The following is a 22942-nucleotide window of genomic DNA, read 5'->3' as shown; positions in this document are numbered from 1 at the left end:
CATTTTATGTTAAAGGAGTTGCATGCATCCTTTTAAATATTGGAGATCATTATTAAATCAAAACAAACAAAAAACCCACATATCAAACACTCCAATTGTAAATTTAAAACAAATTGTAATGAAAACAAATGTTACGTTTCTCTATTATCTCAGAAAGCATTTTTTGATTGTTAAAACTTATTTTCAGATGTTCAGTGGAGTACAGCAGTGTTTAAAGTATACAGAGAAACTGCGAGGACATTTGACAATGGTTCAAGATATGAAATTCCACTTAGATAATCAGCAGCCTATTAGTAACAACTTGGAAATGCTAAAAACCCAACTTGAACAATTAGAGGTAAGTATAATATATTTATTTCTATGGTATACTAAGAAGCATATAGGTAATACAGTGCAGGATGCTATAGAAAGCCCTATTATAATGAGAGAGATCATGTGGTTCAGATTTTAAATACAGTTACACGAATTTACTTTTAAACCTATTTCTCTTAGTAAATGTAATGCATCTTGTTTATATTTTGTTCGCAGTCATTTGAATCAGGACTGGCTACCTTTGCTGCTGTTCTAAAAAAAGATATGAAGTTGACAGAAGAGTTTTTAAGGTCTCGGCACAAAGATGGTCCCAAAGAACAACTTAAAGAGCTAAAAATAACATTTGAATATTTACAGAAGGCCTTTTTTGTAGTCTGTGATATGTCTTCAAAGCGTGCAAAACAAATAGTCTTTGCTGTTGACTCTGAAATGGTATGTTTCTATTAAATGATTTTCCTGTGTGTATACTTGCTTCACTTTACTTTAAAGTAATTCAGTTAAAAATAAATATTTTGGTTTCGTTTTATTTTAACATAAATTAGGTGTCAGATTTTCTTTCATTTAATATCAGATTTGGCTTGTTAGACTATGATACTGTAAATAAATATATAACTTTCCTTTCTAGTCTAAGCTTTCAATATTGCATCAGGAACTTCTAAGCAGACTTCAGAAGTTTTCAGACCAGATCACAGAAAACAGTAAAACTGTGAACAACCTGACAGTGAAAACTAGTGATATAGAAAATGTGAAGCAAAGCTTACAACTGCTCAAGGCAAGTATCATTGATATTAAATGATAAAATAGTGTATTTGATTATCAGAAAGGATAATGTAATATTGGCTCTGCTTACATCTATTGTAAGAAATCTGGCCCCATCCGAATGTGTAATGCAGGACGGCAACCTATCCCAATTATTATAATTACATCCTATGCTTAAACTCCTATCTCTTCAATGAGTTTAATGTACATTTCCAAAACAGCTATGGAGGGTGTTTTAAAGAAACAAAAATGGGGGGAAATCCAAAACCATGAATTCAAGTGCCTCCTAAACATCCTCTTCATGTGATACCCGTGAAGACATGAACAGACCCAACTGCTCAAATGTATATATGGAATGTAAAAGGTACAATGACTTAATTGGGGTTTGAATAGGGTTGCAGAATGTTTAGTGACTTCATTAGGGTTGCATGAGTGTAACTGAGGGCAGAATTTGCCTGCAGGATGTCATTCTAGGTTGCGGAGGAAGGCAAGAAAGCCAGTGGTAGGAAATACCTTCAGTAAATATTCTCCCATTCCTAGTTTTTTGCAGAACTGCTTCTCCAGTTACGCAAATGGCTCCCCAGTAGTACCTCTTCAGTGTTGATGGTCAGTCAGTCCTCTGATGTGAAAAAAATAAAAAAACAAATAAGGAGAAGACTGAGCACCATAATTATTTGGAACTTGATATATATAAACCCCTGATCAAGAAGGCAAAACAAGCGAAAACTCAGCCAGTTGCGTTGTCTTGGAGTACAAATTTTTAGACTAATTCCTCCTTTTGGTTTAAATTTTCATCAAAAACATAGTTGAACATTGAGCAAGGGATAGTATTATTTCTCTCTGAAATATGCTTTATGAACACTGAACCTTTCTTTACGATCAGTCATTTCCTCTTGTTTTATTTACAGAACAATTCAAAAGAGCTTGGCTGTATGAAGATACAACTGGACTCCATAGCATTTGATGTTCAGTTCTTCATTTCTGAACATGCCCAGGATCTTTCTCCTAATCAGAGCAAACAGCTGTTGAGGCTCTTAAATAGTACTCAGAAGTGTTTTCAGGAAGTACAGGAAACAATCACATCTCAGATGGAAAGTTTAGAGGGACTGTTACAGACAGCACAAGATCTTGGTGATCAGAAGGTTTGCCTTTCTGTGACAGTGTGTGCTTAGTGTTTTATTGATATAGATGAGGAATTTTAATGCAAATGTGTGATTATGTCATAACAGAAATGAGTTGCTTGGGAAGCATTGGCTATAGGGTTAAATGTGTTATAATATCCTATACATTTTGTTACATTTGCCTTCATTATTCTACAATGGCTATCATCAGGTTTGATAAATAGTTGTTATGGTCTTTCTGTGTTACAGCCATTCTTTTTAGAATTAGGAAGTGGATGGATACTTGAGTTTTCAGACATCATTATCGACACAAGAGCAAGGGGATCAAGTCTAGTATTTCTGTCAGACTGAAGGAAAAGTATTCGTGTTTGCTTACAATCATGAATAGTGTAGCAATTGTGTTTGTAATTAGTTAAATGATTATAGTCAGGGCTGACTTAGAGAATGCCCTTAGTATACCTGTACATCCCTTCCTCTCATAGAAGCACAAATGTAGGCCTCAGAAGGCAACAATTCACCCACTACTGATGTGTTAGAAAAAAGTTATTTAGAATCCTGAGGCTTTGTAACATTCTAAGAAAGTTGTTGCCAAGGTGCTATGGCAGAGAAATATATAAAAATGGGTGAATGAGAAGCATCTATAAGAATTTGGTAACAATAATGATCATGCATGTTTTATTCCTCTGTATTGCTTAAAAGATGCAAACATTTTCTACACAGGTAACATGCATACCAACTAAACTAACATACCCATCACAACTAACCTCTGTTTTGGTATCCTTTTTCAGAACTAATAGTGTTTATCACAGATTTCAAGCAATTAAGAGATGTGGATTTTCACCTCTGTTGGTTGGAGGTTTCACTTGTACACATATGCATGGCCAGATTTCTGCTGGGCAATTTCATCAATACATGATCGCCTTTTACTTACAGCATATGTAAGGTTTATGATCCATAACTTCTATATATTCACCTTGCTGAAAGTGTGTACCACTGCTATCATGTTTACAGCATACTTTTAAAATGATTGCCTTGCAATATTGTTGTTTAAAAAGTAGTTTGTAAGGGAGCTTCTGATGATGCCTATGCAGAATTTTGTGTTTTATTTTTGCTCCAAATTAGGATGTGGCTGAGCAGCAGCAGGAATGCAAGGAGAAACTACAGGAAATATGTGATCTCTTTACGCAAACAGAAAATCGACTCATTGGTCACCAAGAAGCTCTTGTTATCGGAGACAGCAAGGCTGAGTTAAAGCAATACCAAACCAAACAAGAGGTGAAAACTTGACTAAACAGCAGCAACCTTAGTAATCTTATGATGTATTTTTGATTAGTTCCAGTCCATAAAGAAACCAATCTGAGATTAAATCAAGAAGACTAAGGCAGGTTTTAGGTCAACAGTAGCGAGCACTGACTGCATGGGGGATGTGGAAACAGGAGCTGACTCAGGATCTCATGCTGATTCTGTGCAGAAAAGAATGATGGCACTACTGATAATGTGCTTGGTTCTCTGCAAGGAAAAGTATTGAAGAGCAATATCCAAATTTGTTATGTGATACCCTGGGCCAGTTAATTTACACAGCAATTTTGACAGCAACAGTGGAGGTGGCCTCTCAGTTTTCCCAGTGGTTTGGAAATTAGCACAACATCCCTGGGGATAGAAAAACAGGACAGAGAGGGAGGGAAAGAGGGAAAAAGACACAAAACCATGCCTTGTTGACCGAAGCTAAGGGATTGAACCTGTACAGTGCTCCCATTCAGGGTGGCTTGATAAAAAGCAGATGAATAGACTGTCCTGCGACATACTGTATACTTTCAGAAACAATCTTGTAGCATGCCTGAGATCTAACATGTGATTCTGCAGTTCAAAAGTATTCTTGCCAGATGTGAGAAAATCACATGTAAGTGAGCCCAAGCTTGTTATGTCAAAATCATGTGTGACCTTTATAACTGGAAGCATGGAGTGTTCTGCTCACATTGTTATAGAAACTTTTTTGTAAAAGGATTTCTCTGCCATCTTTTTTCCCTGTAAATTCTGTTCCTCTAGTGATGGCAGAAGATTCCCTGGGTGCCTTTTTATAACTTTTTCAAATTTTCTGTTATAATCTTGTGACAACATGTACATCTGAAAGCTTTTCGTTTAGTTTGCTATTAGGCCCTGCCCTTGTGCCAAAACTTAAACTTTTACTCTGTTAATACTGAGGGAGAACTCCCACTGACATCAGTTCAATTTTTGCCTCAGTGAGGACTTTAGGATTTAGCATTTTATGGTTTTTATTATTATTTAATATTTATATCATAGTAGTGCACAGAGGTCCCATGGAGGATCAGTAACCCATTGTACTGAACAAAAGTAGACTCATTCTCTGACTCTAAGAGCGTGTTGTCTAAGATTACCAGCAAAATTCCAAGGGAAAGAAAGAAGTATAGACCAAGTTATTGTGTACAATTATGTATTTCCTTTATAAATATCCTCTATCCACAACTGCCTCAAAACCTAGCCCTCATCTCTTGATTGATTTCTTCTGGGCATCATGGTAGAAGCAGGTCTTGGGAGAGGATTTGACGGAAGAAAAGATTCCTTATGGATCAGTTCAGGGAGAGCATTCCATGTATAAGGTGGGGTATGGAAGGAAGCACGAAGATTTTTTAGGAAAGAAGCCGTATCTTATTTAATATAAAATATTTACTGCATCCAAAGGAAGGGCATCCAAAATATTTGTTAGTGCTTTAAAATGAGCTGCTCTTTCTCAGACTAAATATCAAAAACCACTAACAAGTGTTAGTGAGAGTCCAAAACGTTTTATCTGGTGGCACCATAAACATCACCCTGGTCTTAAGGGCCTTTAGCTTATGATTATCCCTTATAATGCTTTACATTAATTTAGACCTACTGTGCCAAATTCAGAAGTGAGGTGTAAAGGTTGAGATGTAATTACATGCAGGGCTGGTGCAAGGATGTTTCGCGCCCTAGGCGAAACTTCCACCTTGCGCCCCCCCCCCGCCGCCCTGAGGTGCCCCCTCACAGCAGCTCCCCCCCTCCGCCCTAAGGCGCCTCGCCCGCGGCAGCTCCCCACCCTCTGCCCTGAGGCACCCCCCTATCCCAGCTCTCCCCTACTCCGCGCATGAGCACTCTGAGCACGCCATGGGGGCAGGGGTGAGCTGGGGCGGGGAGTTCCCCTATGTGCCGCCCCCACCTTCCTTGCTGCAGGCGGCCCTCCCCATGCTCCCCTGCCCCAGCTCCCTCCACCTAAATGCCGGCGGTGACTGGGGCAGCCAAAGATCCGGCTGCCGCGGTCGCTGCCGAAGAAAATGGCGCCCCCCAAATCCCAGCATTCTCGCCTAAATGGTTGCACCAGCCCTGATTACATGCTGGTAATCGGTTGTGAGTTTAAGTGAGTCTAAAACTCTCTGAGGCAGTCTAGAGGGCGTCTAAGTTCGTGCAACACACATATTGAGAGGAAGGGACCAAAAGAAGATATACATCAATCAGTTTAGACTTCCTCTAGACTTGCTTCAGTTCTGGACTTGTCCCAGGACTGTTATGCAGAAATGCATTATTACTATGGTCTGTGGAACATTTGACTTATCCCGCTCCAGATTGTTAAATGAGTTATTCTTTAATACTTTAACAATAGCGTTCTTTGCTCTCCAAGCTAATGACTAGTATCACACTCTTGATCTCTCAAGCTGCCAAGGCTCAACTGTAAGACATTGTGAGGGTCAAAATCCCATCTGAGAAACAGAAGCATAGCTCATCTGAACTAATGTACAGTAATAAAAACGAGTTTACAAGAATATGTGGGATAAGTGAGGGACTTCTGAGAAGTTTGAAGTGAAGTATAAGTAGATAATTAATCTACCTTCTTTTGTTGTTTTTCCCACAAGGAGTTACAGAAACATATGCTGGCAAGTGCACAGGCACTGGCAGAGATTGTGAAAAACACTGAGATGTTCTTGAAAGAGAATGGAGGAAAGCTGTCACAAGAAGACAAGACTATTCTTGAACAGAAACTTAACGAAGCTAAGACAAAATGTTTGCTGCTTAGCCAGAAGGCAGAAGAGTCCAAAAAAGTGCTGGATAAAGCTGTGACTTCAGCTATTAAGCAGGAAACAGAAAAGGTTCTTTTGCAACAATTCTACATCTTTATTTGAATTTTTAAAAAGTCTTGGGGGAATAGTCTTTCCACTTATTACTGGTTTGTTAATGAGAGATGAAAGTCATATTTTTCTTGGGTTACTATCAAAGTAATTAGTGCATATTTGTTTTACAAATACAGCAAATTCTCAATATGTCAATTAACAGATATTTTCAGATTTTAACACCATATTTTTAAATACTTCAAATCTCCACATTTGAAACTATGTAAAGGCTAAAAATGATTTCAGATTTCAAATTCTGAGCTTTCAATGTATAGGTTGCCGCCATAGAACAACTGGAAGAGAGTAAAAATACAATTGAAAATCTCTTGGATTGGCTGTCGAATGTGGATAAGGCAGCAGAGCAAGGGGATGAGAAATGGACGCTGGCAATAGAACAGAATGGAACTCATTTTAAAGAAGGGGGTCTAAAGGCTTTGGAGGGAGAAGAAGATGAAGTCAATGGTAACCTGTTGGAACTTCAGCAACAGTCTGAAACCCATGTAGATGGCAGAGTAAAACTCACAGACAGTAACCTGAACCAGCAGTGTCAGAAAGTCAAGGTACTATATGCGCATGTTACCAGCTATGGCAAATATTCAGCACTTAGGTACTATGGTAAGAAGTCCACTGAAGTCAATGAAAGCCTTTCCATCAGGCTTCAAAGAAATACATAATGTACATTGATAGATATTCTATTAATGGAGAAGTCATTAAAGAGTCGCAGAGTTTGTCAGTTACCACACAGGTACCCAGTTATTTCCTGTTGTAAGAATGGGAGAAACTGCAGTGTTCTCAGTGGGAAATGTTGCCATCTTAATGGTGATCACAGTGCCCTTCATTTTTCTAGGCTGAAATGAACACAGTACAATGTTTATTGTAGATAAATAAAGTACTGTAGGCAGAAACACAGCTTCATAATCTTTTCTGATCCTTGTCAAAGATAAATTATTTGGTCTGACATGTTTCCCTTTGATGACTGAACACTGATTGCACACAGCTACCGTTATTGGATTGTTGAGATTATTAATCTACATTATTCTCACTTTAAAAGTGACAAATTCCCAGAGGGTAAAGAACCATATTATGAAGGCTTCAGCAGGAGCTGCAAAACTCCACAACAGAGCAATTTTAATATATCTGCTCCAGCCAGCATGTTTAATTATGACAGCCTTCTGTATTTTAGATACAGTTTTAACAGCTCGAACCCTTTTACATTCTGAGTGATGGAACTGATGAAGGATCTGCAGAAACTGATCAAAGAAACAGTATTTTGGAATAGTTTCCATGTAAAACCTTCTTAAAGAAAATGGAAGCATAGGTGGTTTTATTTGTACCTATTGGTGCTCAAATCTGATCTTCAGTAACCGTCTATCACAGATATATGGTGGAGAAGCACCAGAGCCCATTTTAAAAAATACATAGTCATTGTTTCTATAGGAAATGAGGCACTTCAGGAACTGAGGTGTTTTAGAAGATCTGGGTTTTTTTCTCCCAGAACCGAACATGTTTTACACTGGGTTCTTTTAGTGTGTATTTATAGATCCTATCATTTATTAGTTTTAACTTGATGAAATCTATATAGTATCTAATGTGTATGGATTTTTTAATGCCATAGAATGGCAATTTTTCTATAAGGAAAGATATTTTATAATCATCTTGAGAACTGTTTATTAAAATCCAAAAATGGAAGTATAAAAATTAGCAATGACTTTTATTCACTCAAAATAAATAGGAAATACCTATTCTCCCATTGATATATACGGCCCATGGTTAGAACCAGTAACTATTGTGTGATCAATTGGTAAAGGAATACTTACACTTATAAAAAACTGCCCATCATTTATCGTGTTCTGTAATGAATCCTATCTTGAGTAATCACCCATGGAATGAGGAAAAAAAAAATCTTGGGAAAATTTAAAGTGGTGTTTTCTGACTGGGCTTGCCTATAGATGGTAATCCATGCAAGTCACTGCACTGGGTTGTGTTAGAAATACAGGGCTGGGTCCTCAGCTGATGTGCATCAGTTTTTCTCCAAGTTCCATTGATGTCAAAAGGGCTTTGCCCATGTATATGCTAGGGTCTGATCTGTAATTACCAATAGTTATTTTTTACAGTTTGAAAATGCTATAGGTAAACAATGAATAAGAGTGGCATTTTTAATGAGCAACTCAGAATGTTGAAGGGCTTTATCACACCTCTCCTGATTGATCAGATAACAATTTTTGAGTAATCTAATTTAAACATCCCTTCTATTCATTATTTACGTTACTCACAAATTGTTATCTGATCAATCAGAAGAGATGTGGAAAAGCCTTTTAACATTCTGAGCTGCTTTGTAATTTTGGTCCATGTTGTGCTATCAGTTTCTAGACAGAACTCCTCAATGATTTCAGTGGAGACTTCTGATTTAAAAAAAAATGTGCTGTGATGGAACCCTACAGGAGGCTACTAGTCGTAAATATTTTAATTTTTTTCTTATAGGCTCAACATGAGAAAATTATTTCTCAGCAACAGGCTGTTATAATAGCAACTCAGTCTGCCCAAGCGCTACTTGAGAAACAAGGCCACTACCTTTCCCCTGAAGAAAAAGAGAAGATGCAAAGGAACATGAAGGAACTGAAAGTCCAGTATGAAACTGCTTTAGCTGAATTGGAATGGAAAATGAAGTTAACGCACTCTCTGCAGGAAGAACTTGAGAAATTTGATACAGACTACAGTGAGTTTGAAAGCTGGCTGCAGCAGTCAGAACAGGAACTTGAAAACCTGGAGGCTGGTGCTGCTGACTTCACTGGTATCATGACCAAGCTCAAAAGGCAAAAGAGTTTTTCAGAAGATGTTATTTCTCACAAAGGTGACTTACGGTACATTACAATTTCTGGACAGAGGGTGTTAGATGCTGCTAAATCTTGGAGTAAAAAAGATGGTGTCAAGGTTGACAAAGATGGTATTGATACTTCAGCTACTTACATGGAGGTGCAAAGTAAACTGGATAATGCTTCAGATCGTTTCAAATCTCTTTATACTAAGGTACGTTTTATTTACATCTGAATGAGTAAGGGGAAAATAGTTGGCTCATCATATATTTGTGAAAGATGATTTACCATTAAAGCAAACTAGAAAGGAAGTGATAATTCTCCATCTCTTGAAGTCCTCAGGTCAAGGCTGAATGCCTTTCGAAGAGAGATACTTTAGTCAAACACAAGTTATTGGAGAAACTGGGTGAATTCTGTGGCTTGTATTATACAGAGGTCAGACTAGATGATCTAATGGTCCCTTCTGGTCTTAAAAATCTAGGAATCTGTGAAAGCAGAATGTCTGAATAACATTTTGGAATGGAAGGAAACTCTATGGTACCTCTAGATTTGTCTGCCGACTGCATCTGCCTGTCATTTGTGCCCTTGAATTTTTTCCTTCCAAGTGGTAACCTACTTCTAGTCTTATTAATGAAACAAGTACAATAAAAGCCAGGGCCTGCCAAGATTAGCATTCAAAATATAAATTTATTAGAGAGCTTTAATTTATCTGTGGCCTATTCTGGTTTTTCCTAGTCTGACTTCCAAAGTTGGCAATGGGCTCTCAGAAACCACTGCCTTTAAGGAGCAATTCCATTCACTTGCCAATGAGAGCTATGGGGGCGGTGCTGGGGGGTGAGGGCAGCATGGGGAGCCACCTCTCCCCTGCTGCCCCCTGCCAGGGGCTGCAGAAACATGCCAGAAGCCAGCCACTTCTGGGAACAGAGTGGGGCCATGGCATGCAGGCAGCCTACCTGAGCCCTGCTGCATTAGGGCCCCTCTTAGTCCAGGGCCCTTGGCTATAGTCCCTAAAGCCCCTGCGTTAATCCAGCCCTGCTTTGGCACTAATCCCTACCCCTTTTCTGTGTAATTGCCTGCAGAGCCTCTGCAGAGCTGGACTTTGTGTTTCAGAGATGGTGCGGGCTCCCTTCATAGCCTCTCCATATCCTGGCATAACCTATGCAGAGGAGGTGAACCAGTTCTATAGCCAAAGGGCCCTCCACCAGGACCGGCGCTAGGGTTTCTGGCGCCCTAGGCGCCGGGACATTTCGCCGCCCCGCGCGCGGGTCCACCAGAACCGCGGCTCCCTGACCCGCGGGGGGGCCTGGCTGCGGCTGCGCGGCGTCCCTGGACCCGGGGGCGGGCCGCCCTGGCTGCCGGGCTGCTCGAAGGCGGCGGCTCCCTGAACCCCGGAGCGGCGCACCCTGGCTGGGTCCGCTGCAGTGCTCCCTGACCGCGGGCGGGGGCGGGGGCGCCCTGGACGTGCCGGGTCGCCGGCAGCGCTCCCTGACCCTGGGCGGGGGGCGCCCTGGGCTGCCGGGTCGCTGCGGCGCGGCTCCCTGACCCGGGGCGGGGCGCCCTGGCTGCCGGGTCGCGGCGCGCTCCTGACCCAGGGCGGGGGCGCCCGGGCTGCCGGGTCGCGCGGCAGGCTCCCGACCCGGAGGTGTGGCGGCCCTGCTGCCGGTGCGCGCGGCTCCCTGACCCCGGGGAGGGAGGGGGTCTGGGTCTAGGCGGTGGCTTGTCGACGATGCCGAGGGCGCCCTGGGCTTGCGGGCTGGGCGGCGGCGGCACTGACCCGGGGGACACCTTGGGCTGCCGGCTGCAGGCAGCTGCTGCTGCCGGCAGCTCAGCCCTCCAGCAGCAGCGGCTGCAACCATTTAAAAAAATTTGGGAGGGCGCCACTTTTTGGCACCCCCAAATCTTGGCGCCCTAGGCAACCGCCTAGTTGGCCTAAATGGTTGCACCGGCCCTGCCCTCCACACCTGCAAAGCAGAGGACAGGGTTTCCCATTCTATGCTTAAAGAATCATACTATAAATTTTAAATTTGTGTTGAGTGTTTGAAGTAATTTTCTATGTGTATTTTTAAGTGGAACTTCATTGCTTTTGAGAGGTGTTAGATTAACAGTCTCTTAAACTTGTCTTTTACTAGTCCACTAGAAAGGTATTTGTAGCAGGGTGGATCCCTGCTCTGGCCCTGAAGGGGTTAAAAACACCCCAGGGAAGGGGCCGGGGCTGGAGAAAGCAGCCTTTTAGGCTGGGCTGATTGGGGGAAGTGGCAGCAGCTGGGGCCACGCCCCAAACTGAGCCACAGGCCCTTATAAAAGGGCAGTGAAGCCAGGACCCAAGGGAGTCTCTCTCTGCGTTCAGAGAGAGAAGGGCCTGGCTGCTGCAAGGGACCAGAGAAGGTACCTAGGGTGAAGCAGGGCTGGGGAAGGCAGCGGAGCTGGGAAGCTCCTGCCTGGAAAGCCCCAGGCTGCAGCCTAGAATTAGGCCAGGAGGTACTGGGGTTGCAGGATGCAACCCAGGGGTAGGCCAAGGCAGCAAGTCCAAACCCCTTTGCTGATGATGAGAGGCTAATACTGCAGTCTGCCCCCGGGCATGGGGCTAGCTAATGACTGGGCAGTTGCCAAGACCCTGAGGCACCTGGCTTCTCTGCCCTTTTATAAGGGCCTGTGGCTCAGTTTGGGGCATGGCCCCAGCTGCTGCCACTTCCCCCAATCAGCCCAGCTCAAAAGGCTGCTTGCTCCAGCCCCAGCCCCTTTCCTGGGGTGTCTTTAACCTCTTCAGGGCCAGAGTAGGGATCCACTCTGCTACAGTATTGCATGGGGAGCAGCAGTGCTAGCTTCTCCACCCTTCTCTGCCAGCATGTCTCAGTGCTGTCCTGGAAGGTTAACTTCTAGGGGAGGGAAATGAATTCTGTGTCTGTGTCTTTTGCTCTGAGGACACCTATTCCCCAGGAACCGGACTAAATCACCAACTCATTTCACATCTGACTCATCAACACCCTTCAGTTAGCAACAAATGTCACTCCATTTACTGTTCAGCATGGATAACACCATTATAATTTTAACCTTCACAGTTGTAACGCAGAGTTGCATTGATCTGGTTAAGGGAGATTTATGTGTGTCACTATAGCTCCACTCAGCAGTCTCATCCCTGTGCCAGATGTTCATAAGCATAACCTTGGGCATAAGCGGCTACTGCTGTAGTGTTGCGTGGTAAGAGGTCCATCTTTCGGCTGGGGTATTCCTGTCACTAAAGACATGTCAACACTACAAATGTAAGTTGACCGATGTTAGGTTGTCTTACAGCCATTGCAGTAATTACTGCAGATTTACAGTAATTACTGTCAGTGCTGTGTCCTCAACAGGAGTGCGTCCACCAAGTGAAGAGGGGCTGTGTGGGGGACTGAGAGTCTCAGCTCTGCACGGAGGTCCCTTCTGGGAGCCCAGGCCAGGTTCTCAGCTCTCCTGTCCTTGCTGGGAGCCCAGCTACTACTGCCCCCAAGCTGCCAGGGGTGGCAACCAGAGCTGTGAGCCAGGCGCAGGATTTTCAGCTGGGAACCTACCAGCATTTCTTGTCAATTTCATGGCTCCAGAAGGGGACCATGAAATTGATAAGAATGACAGCCAACGGCTGATGTAAGTCACATAATGTCCACACAGACATTGTTTGATTCTAACTACATGGACATAAGCGCTATGCTAGAAGTGAAGTTATTATGTCACTGTAGTAGACATTTACGTTGGTGGGACCAAGGTTGTAGCGTAGACACTGACACAATTAGGTTGACATAAGCTGTCTTACGTTGACCTAGGCCTGGTCTTCACTACTGATTTAAGACTCATTCTTGCTCCTCACTTTTTGTTCTCCAGGTAGATGTTATATAGTCTCTAGCACTTTTCAACTTGTTTTTTCTGGCCAGCATTCCTTTTCTCAATAAAGACTCGATCCTATGAGGTGCCATTGAAGTCTGGGGGAGCTGAGAGTGCCAAATACTCTGCATCTTGCAGGATCATAGAATATCAGGGTTGGAAGGGACCTCAGGAGGTCATCTAGTCCAACCCCTGGCTCAAAACATGACCAATTCCCAACTATATCATCCCAGTCAGGGCTTTGACAAGCCTGACCTTAAAAATCTCTAAGGAAGGAGATTCCACCACCTCCCTAGGTAACCCATTCCTGTGCTTTACTACCCTCCTAGTGAAAAAGTTTTTTCTGATATCCAACCTAAACCTCCCCCACTGCAACTTGAGACCATTACTCCTTGTTCTGTCATCAGGTACCACTGAGAACAGTCAAGATCCCTTCCCTTTGGAACCCCCTTTCAGATAGTTGAAAGCAGCTGTCACTCCCCCCTCATTCTTCTCTTCTGCAGACTAAACAATCTCAGTTCCCTCAGCCTCTCTTCATAAGTCATTTGCTCCAGCCCCCTAATCATTTTTGTTGCCCTCCGCTGTTATCTTTTCCATTTTTCCAATCTTGTAGTGTGGGCCCAACTGGAACAGCTCCAGTGAGCCTCAGAATGTCGAATAGGGGGAATGATCACATCCTCGTCTGCTGACTTGCCTTTTATACAGCCCAAAATGCTGTTAGCTTCTTGGCAACAAGGACCACACTGTTGATCTATCAGCTTCTCGTCCCCTGTAACCCTTTAGGTCTTTTCTGCAGAACTACTTCTAGCCATTTACCACTGGATATTACACCTGGCATGTTTCCCAACATGGTTACTATTCGTAGCCATTCGCTCTATCGTGTCAGTGAATGAGTTCTTCCGTCTAAGTGCAGCTCTCTCTTATCCTTGTTGAACTCATTCAGGTTCTTTTTGGAATCCTCTATTATTGGTCCCTCTGTTCCTATCCTACCCTCCAGCGTATACTGCATCCTCCCAGTTTAGTGTCATCTGCAAACTTGCTGAGAGTACATTCACACACTCCTCCAGATCATTAATGAAGATATTGAACAAACCAGCCCAGACTGACCTTGGGAATCCGCTTGATCCGGCTGCCAACTAGACTGGAGCCATTGTCACTACCTGTTGAGCCCAACAATCTAGCCAGCTTTCTATTCAACTTATGTCATTTCTCAGCCCATACTTGTTTAACTTGCTGGAGAATACTGTGGGGAACTGTTATCAAAGCTTTGCTGAATGTCAAGGAATGAGCATCCACTGCTTTCCCCCTCCACGTTACGCCGTTTATTCTATGAGGCCATTAGTTAGTAGGCATGATGTGCCCTTGGTGGAATCCTGCTGGACTGTTCTGATCACATTTCCTTTGCCTTTAAGTTCTAGAATTGATTCCTTGAGGACCTGCTCCATGATTTTTCCAGGGACTGAGGTGAGGCTAACTGGCCTGTAGTTCCCCAGATCCTCCTCCTTCCATTTTTTAAAGATGAGCACTACATTAGCCTTTTTCCAGTCATCTGGGACCTCCCTCGATCTCCATGAGTTTTCAAAGATAATGGCCAATGGCTCTGCAATCACATCCGCCATCTCCTTTAGCACCCTCGGATGCAGTGCATCCGGCCCCATGGACTTATGCTTATCCAGTTTTTCTAAATAGTCCCGAACCACTTCTTTCTCCACAGAGGGCTGGTCACCATCTCCCCATACTGTGCTGTGCTGTTTGTGAAGACAGAGGCAAAAAAATCATTGAGTACATTAGCTTTTTCCACATCCTCTGTCACTAGGTTGCCTCCCTCATTCAGTAAGAGGCTCACACTTTCCTTGACTTCCTTCTTGTTGCTAACATAGCTGAAGAAACCCTTCTTGTTAATCTTAATATCTCTTGCTAGCTGCAACTCCAAGTGTGATTTGGCCTTCCTGATTTCACTCCTGCATGCCTGAGCAATATTTTTATACTCCTCCCTGGTCATTTGTCCAATCTTCCACTTCTTGTAAGCTTCTTTTTTGCATTTAAGATCAGCCAGGATCTCACTGTTAAGCCAAGCTGCCATATTTACTATTCTTTCTACACATCGTGATGTTTTTTTCCTGAAACCTCAATAAGGATTCTTTAAAATATAGCCAGCTCTCCTGGACTCCTATGATGTCCAGGAGAGTCCTGTGAGTCCTATGATGGTTTTTGAGTGAGCTCTTGCATGATCATTGTCTAAGTCATTGATTTAGGTCAGGACATGACACCTTGATTATGAAACCAAATTCTGATCTGTTTTCTTGAACATTTGGTGAGCAAGCATCTCTCCCTGTTTCGAGAAACTCACTGACATTTTCTCACTAAACCTGCAGTCAAAAGTAGGATTGAAAGCTGCTGTTATTAATAGACTGGATTCTACCTAATTCTACCTAATCTAATCTAGGTGGGGGTAAAGACTTTGTATGCAAGATTTTCAAAGAACTTCTGTTCTGAGCATGCACACAGCCTACATTCCCAGGTGCAGATGGATATGTATGTGCGCATATGGGTAATTTGCCAAGCTGCCCTGTGCATATGCACATTTAGAACACACACCCGGAAGGGTCTTTGAATGTTTGAGCCTAAATGTTCAGAACAAAAAAAGGCCTAGTGTATCTTAGACATTTCTTCATTAAATTATACTTTCCTAAGACTGGAGCAGTGGGACTGAACGCTGGGTCTCCACTGAATGGGGGAGTGCTCTAACCACCAGACTACATAGTTATTGATAGGCAGGTCCCCCCCCCTCCCCCCCAACACACACACACACACACAAATGACTCTTCAGTTATTTATCCAAAGTGCAACAGCTTCAACAGGTGAGACTGAGGGAGCCCCACATCAAACTATCCCATAGCTCAGTGGTTAGGGTACTCATGTTGATCATTGTTCAGATCCCTTTTCCCACTCATGCAGATGGGGACTTGAACCAGGAGTCTCCCACATTGCATTACCTCTGGACTAAGAGTTCTATGGGAGCTCCCCCACTCCCCAGCTGTTTTGTGAGAACTTGCCTCAGGGGTATGATCGGGTGCACTCAAGCCATGCCTACCGGATTGGGCCCTGCATGACTTAGGCAGCCAAATACCTATCTTCCCTCGGTTGTGACTCGCTCTAGGATTTAGGTGGGAGATGGACATCCAGACTGGAATGAGGAACCCTGCACTGGAACTTAGGAGCTAAACCAGGGAGTTCAGCACCTAACTCCTCTTGTGCATCTGGGCCAGAGGGTCTTTTTAATTGAGACTTTCCAAATTTTGTTTGTGTAATTTATGGCAGGAGTGACTAGAACCTTGGACAGAAGCTTTTTAATCTTTGTATAAATCTAAACAAACAAATCAAGTTACAGATCAATTTTTAACATATACTGTTTTGTACATAATCATACCAAGGGCTCTAGTCCCCTTTTAGATAAACGGAATATCTTTTAATGTTTGGCCACTAGGTGGAGACTAGGTACAAAGTGTAAAAGATACAATTGGAATATCCTTTTTCTAAGCTTCAGAAAACAAATATTTAAAGTAACTATTGGTAAATATTATGACTTTATGCAACCAGAACAATTTGCCGATGAAAACTGTCTCCACAGATACCAGAACAATTTCCCTAGCATTTCATTGCTTGGCACAATTCACTGTGCGTATGGTGAGGCATGTTAACTTAAAAGACTGTAGCATTCTGCTCTGTCTGATCAGAAAAAACCTCACATTTTACAAGACCAACATAAAGTGTGAACACTTTACCAGTCCCTTAGCAGGTACAGACTTGTTATAAATAAGCCACTTCTGAAAACCACGGTCTTCTCTTGCCCAAAGTTTAGAGTCCTTGCTGACATCCCCCGTGTGGGGTTCCTTACTAGGAACAAGGTAAAACAACTCATGACCATGTTCAGAACTTGGTTTAAATTAACAGTAAGCTTAGTATTTTTTTTCAAAACCAATCCAAAAACTTCTGGTAAAGCAGAGAATCTATTTAAAAGATTTGAAATATTTTTCTCTATTGTAGTTTCTCTTTGTTTAGGCTGATTCTCCTGTAGCTCTTCCAGAGTGTTAGGGCACAGAAAGAGAAATGCGCACCAGATTCTGCTCTCAGTTCTACCAGTGTAAGTCAGGAGTAACCCCACTGACATCCATAGAATTACCCTGGTATAAAACCAGTATAGATCAGAATCAGGCCTAGAATCAGTGTAGATCTGATCAATGAGATCAGAATCAGGCCAAATATTAGCAGATGGCATAAGTGTCATCTCATGTGTATTTTTGTGCATATTAGCTAAGGTCTCAGAGAGCCAATTGAGCTGATTCTTGCACCTGCTCAGATCTCTGTGCAGATGAGGGCTCCATGGCAAAACTTCTGCTGAATAATTCCTAACATTTTAGCTTATTTGCAGCATGTGGTTTAGGCAATCCTCAAAACAAGTATCTTGCCCAGCACTATTCCTATACAAAGTATCCATTTACTACTAAAGCAAACTTAATTGTTTTTATGTAAAAAAATCACCTAGTCTAGTAATTGTCTAAATTACATTTATTGTAATAACTGCTTTAGCCACTGGTCAAAATTTTCAAACTTGGGTACCTGAAACTAGGCACCTACATCTGTATTTTTATGCACATAGAAAAGGAGTTTTGTTTTTTGAGATACTGAATATTTGTAGCTCCCAGTGACTACATTTTAAGGTGGCTAACTGTAGACATCCAAATGTGAAATACTAGGCGCTGTAGATTGAGCAAAATCTTTTTATGAGCACAATACGTTACTGTGAAATCCCTAAGAAATCCCACTCATATCAAATAAAGTATGCATTTTAATGTCTGTTTTTTTCCTTCTACTTTTTTTAGTGTGGTATCCTTGGAAATAACCTCAAAGACCTGGTAGATAAATACCAGCATTATGAAGAAGCCTCATCTGGGCTTTTGTCAGGTCTCCAGACCTCTGAAGTTGCTGTGAACAAACAGCTGTCTGAGCCAATTGCAGTGGATCCTAAGAACCTCCAAAGGCAACTAGAAGAAACCAAGGTAAAAAGCCCCAACAAACTAAATAAATCGTCACTTGTTGTTGAAAGGACAGAATAGTCTAACATAATTTAAATGATTAAGGGCAAAATTATTGCATTTTATGTATATATGTAGCTCCTATTGACCTTGAACTTGACTGTCTGAAGTCTTATCTGAAATTCTTTGTGTTAAGAATAAAGCACATGGCAGACTTTTACAGAAACTGGCTTATGTGGTGAGGAAAAAATGCCATTGATGGTGGGTGCGAGCCAATAACTTCTTAGTCATAGTTATCAGGTGAGGGGGTGAAAGCTGGAAGGTTTAGTAGCTTGGTGGAAACTCAGTGATTCTGATAATTGCTGCTGTGAATGCTTGGTAGCAGGAGGGGTTTGGGGCCGTGGTTGCTGACGGAGAAGGGAGCATCAGCTCTCTGTATCTGACGTTCTGCTCTGTTTTTTTCTCTAAAACTCACCCCTTTTCTCTGATACTGTCCTATATCAGATGCTGCAGAAGAAAGTGTAAGAATCTGTCCAGTAGGCAGATGTAGAAAATCTGTCCTCTACATTAGGTCCTATCCTGATCTTTAAGACCTTCCCTGAGGGAAAAAACCCCGTGTTTTTGCATTGAGATAACTAACTCAAGATATCGTCTTGATGTGAAATCCTAGTAGAGATAAGGCAATATAGTTTCCTAAGTTCCCTCTGAGCTGCACAGCCCCGTGGCCTTGCAGCAGCCTATTAAGAGCCATGCAGGCACTCAGGGCTGCAATGGGGACAGATACCTCTCCCTCAGCCTTGGACCTGCTGCGGCACCTCTTCCCCAGCCCCAACTCAGCCCAGCCCAGACAGTACCGTGTTTATAATTGCATCGGGCCCACACTCCACTTCACTTGCACTGCGGCCCAGCGACTGCAGCACTAGCTCCTCTCAGGCCACTCCCCCGTGCTCCTCTAGGTCCGCTGGTTCAGGGCTTCTCTCTGTGCCCCTCCTTCCCCCACTCCTCTCAGCCGGATGTCACTGAGGGCTTCTGCCTCTACCTCCGTCACCGGCAGGTAGCACCCGCCGGCTGCCTGCCAGTGACCGGGGGAGGGGAAGGAGCCCACAGCTGTTGCTGCTCCTATGAGCAACCAGTGAGAGATGGTCCACTTCTTTGTTCTCCCCTGGGGAGTCCAAAGCGCAAACCGTCACTGGGGGCCCGGACTGCGGATGAACCTGCCGTGGCCCAGGGAGAGGTGCCCCTCCCCTGGCGCAAACCCCAGAGCCTGCACCCTCCTGCACCTTCCCCAAACCCCTCATCCCCAGCTCACACCCCCAGCTGGAGCCCTCAGCCCCTCCTGTACTCTAACCCTCTGCCTCATCTCTGAGCCCTTGGCCCCACCCCAGAGCCTCCAGCCAGAGTCCTCACCCTCTGCTCCCCAACCCTCTGCTCCAGCCCTGAGCCCCCTCCCACACTTCGAACTCCTCGGCCCCATGCCTGCCACATGAGTTTTGTTATGTGCACCAATGTGGAGATGATGAGTCACACATCACCTCCATATTGGTACATAACAAAATTAATTCCGCACATATGTGGGAAAAAATTGGAGGGAGCACTGGTGTACCTCAGTATAGCTAGTTAAGGGAAACCCCAGGCTACAGGTTGACCTTACTAACTACACTGAGGTAAAAACAATCTGTGCCTGACTGAATTCTCCATGCTCTGTCCAGCCATATGAGAGGAATCTCATGTGGCTAGGCACAGTAAGTACAGTAGAACCTCAGAGTTACAAATTGACCAGTCTGCCACACACCTCATTTGGAAACAGAAGTATGTAATCAGGTAGCAGCAAAGACTCCCACTTCCCCAAAGGCAAATACAGTACATTACTGTGTTAAACATAAACCATTAAAAAAATAAAGGGAAAGCAGCATTTTTCTTCTGCCCAGTAAAGTTTCAAAGCTGTATTAAGTCAATGTTTAGTTGTAAACTTTTGAAAGAACAACCGTAACATTTTGTTCAGAGCTACGAACATTTCAGAGTTCTGAACAATCTCCATTCCCAAGATGTTTGTAAATCTGAGGTTCTGCTGTAAGCAGTTTTCCACAGGAGCTGGTTCTGTCTCTGTGGAATCACAGGTTTGGGAGCCAGTATAAGGTACCTTGTACAAAGGATGATGAATTTTGTCATCTTTGAATTTACTACTAAGGGTTTGATTGTCCTCCCACTATCACAGGAAGGTTGCACTTTGCACCCTTTTACACAAACACAGGCATCTGTACTTAGGGTATTCATCACAAGGTTAGAATAGGCAATGATTGTTCTGCGCCCCTGTCTGAGAGTTCTACCAAGCAGGCTGGCTTTAAGCCATTGCCAGGACTCTATAGGAGCTCTGCTAGTGAAGACCTGGGGATGTACTGAATCACTGGACCACGACAGGGCTATGATTATGCTCCCTCCTTAGCCAGCACTGCTTCCTGCTGGGGTGGTGCTGAGTGAGTCCAGGCTCCTGATTGGGCTGTGAATGCTTTGTACCAATGTGACCCACCGTCTGGGCCAGTAGTCCCCAACTTTTTTCATCTGGAGGATGCCAGATGACAAGCCACGGAGGACCATGGTAGCGGACGAGCATCCGCCGAAATGCCACCGACCACCAGAGTCATCCAGAGGCATCACCGCCGAAATACCACCGAAAATTGGCAGCATTTCAGCAGCAATGCCTCTGGATGACGCAGCTTGTCGGCGGCATTTTGGCGGATGCTCGTCCGCCAGCCAGTATGCGGGCACACTTAGAAGCCCTGACGGGCACCATGGTGCCCACAGGCACTGCGTTGCGGACCCCTGCTCTAAGCAGATGTTCTGTCACCATGGGACTCAGGCCCTTGATTACATCAGCAGAAGCCAGTGGTAAACCGGGCAAAATTTAACTCTTAGAATTTGCATATCTAAACTATTGCCACATGTTTGTGTTTCTTTGAGATACAGTGAAATCTCTCCAGGGCAAGGGCAGTGTCTTCTGTGTTTTATAAACTACTGTGTAAATTTTACACTACTATTTAAAAAATATAACAACAAGGTAGGCAGAGAAGCAGGGAAAACAATTAGAACATGCATAAGAATATACGCATGTTCTTAACATAGGATGAAATCCTGGCTCCATTGAAGCCTGTGACATAACTCCCATTAACTATGGTGGAGTCAGGATTTTATAAAAATTGTTAAACTGTCTCATAATGTAATTATAATTGAACTGAAATAGTCTTCATTCATTTTCCAACTGACAAGATAACTGCTCAGCTGTAATTTCTCTCTGTTTGTCTCTGTCTCTATCTCTCGCTCTTTCTCTCTCAGATGGAATATTCAATATGCATTTCATAATATAATTATGAATACCTCAGGATACTAATAATCATGTATGAAAGCCCCGATTGAACCTGTATTTTCTTTCTTGCACTTTACAAATAGTTGTCATACCAGATAAGTGTTTCCTTTAGTTAGAAGTCTGGACAAGCAGGGTTTATTGAGGCACAATAAAGTCACCTTTCCCCTGGGAAATGAATGCTATACCCATCAGAACAGCCTGGGAAAAAACTTCTCTCTCCCACATGGCAGCACTGAAAACTGACACTTTGGTACACCAGAGCAGAATGATAGATGACACTGTGATATTTTAACAATCATCATACTTTTAAAAGAGTAATGTTTGTTATTTTATAATTAAAAATGTAAATTTTGAACTCTGAACTTCAAACTGATTTAGTTTCATTTGTGCTTCTGAGTTTTAGAGAAGTAGGAACAACACTGATTACAATCTGAAGCTGTTTTTAAACTCCTTGTTCCCTACTCCCAAATGAATTATATCCGGTATAATGCCAATTTTCATGCAACAGACACAAAAGATGTGCGGACTGTGGCTCCTTTATGAAACTCCTACATAGATTGCTTGCAGCACAAAAGAACACTCAACTAGTATGTGCTGGGAAGGAGGGGGAGGTGCACAGGCTCAAAAGAGTCAAGGAAAGAATAAAAACAAGAGGTTCAAACCAGAATGAATAAAGAAGGCCAATTAGTGAATGCAAAACAAAGAGAATTTTTGAAAAAGTCAGGTGTTGTAACTTAAAGCTGCCCCTTTCAGCCAACACATGCAGTTGATAATCTATCCAGACACTGACCTTTACAGCACGAGGATAATATTTTTCTGGGATTAACTGTTCTTCAAAATATTCTTCAGTGCCTTAGGCACAAGCTTTCTTTCTTTCTATCACCATCTAATGTCTTCTGGTTTGTCCTATTTTTTTATTTTATTTTTTTATTTTGTAAACACAATATCTGTGGCCAGTGCAAGGAAAATGCCTCTTCATTTATATTTGAGTTTCTCTGTGGCAGCAAGTGTATCAGCTGCCACAGTGAAGTATATCAATGGCATTCTCTTGATAGCAATACCTAAACTAAAATGATAGTGTGTTCTGCACCAGAATGATTTCCTTGTTTTGGTATGGAAAGAACTAAAGTGCACCTCTCTTCCAGCTGCCTGAAAGTGCGTAGAGGTACCATCAGTAAAGGACGTAAAGGATGATTAATTTAGCATTGTAAGTGTATGTAACATTGCAGAATAGGTAGGACATGCCAGCATCAGCATTTCTGCCTTTCAGAGCTTGCACTCAGTCTAAAGACACGGGTGAGCACAATGAGTATAAAACAATACAGACCATTATCATATGGGTAAACGCAGGGTGTGTGTTCCACTGTCAGTAGAAGATTCATGGCACCTGGTGAGGCAGGGTAAAGTCCATGAAGTGTTCTTCCTGATTCAAGGCAATTTCATACCAATTTGGTACCAGGTCTTGTTCAGTACAACCTGATGGGGACTATTTCTTGATTGCCAAATGTTGTAAATTCTTCCTTGTACTCTTAAACTTGCACAG

General features: G+C 42.9%; 1 protein-coding gene across 8 annotated transcripts in view; it reads left to right on the top strand.

Annotated features, from left to right (window-relative positions):
• DST (dystonin) overlaps positions 1–22942 on the top strand; it is a 465365-nt gene that overhangs the window by 306309 nt on the left and 136114 nt on the right. For 7 of the 8 annotated variants that reach the window (XM_032778396.2, XM_032778395.2, XM_075063726.1 and 4 more), the window contains 5 exons: positions 3315–3467; positions 6080–6313; positions 6610–6894; positions 8816–9361; positions 17886–18062. In XM_032778396.2, the coding sequence (XP_032634287.1) occupies positions 3315–3467; positions 6080–6313; positions 6610–6894; positions 8816–9361; positions 17886–18062 (1395 nt within the window). Of the gene's footprint in view, positions 1–187; positions 338–528; positions 745–937; positions 1085–1979; positions 2214–3314; positions 3468–6079; positions 6314–6609; positions 6895–8815; positions 9362–17885; positions 18063–22942 lie in introns of all 8 variants that reach the window. The other variant, XM_075063729.1, reaches the window with a different exon arrangement.

The sequence above is a fragment of the Chelonoidis abingdonii genome, chromosome 3 (assembly GCF_003597395.2).
Source record: "Chelonoidis abingdonii isolate Lonesome George chromosome 3, CheloAbing_2.0, whole genome shotgun sequence".
NCBI lineage: Eukaryota > Metazoa > Chordata > Testudines > Testudinidae > Chelonoidis > Chelonoidis abingdonii.
Note: the sequence above shows the minus strand (reverse complement) of the source record. Positions and strands in the feature narration are given on the sequence as shown.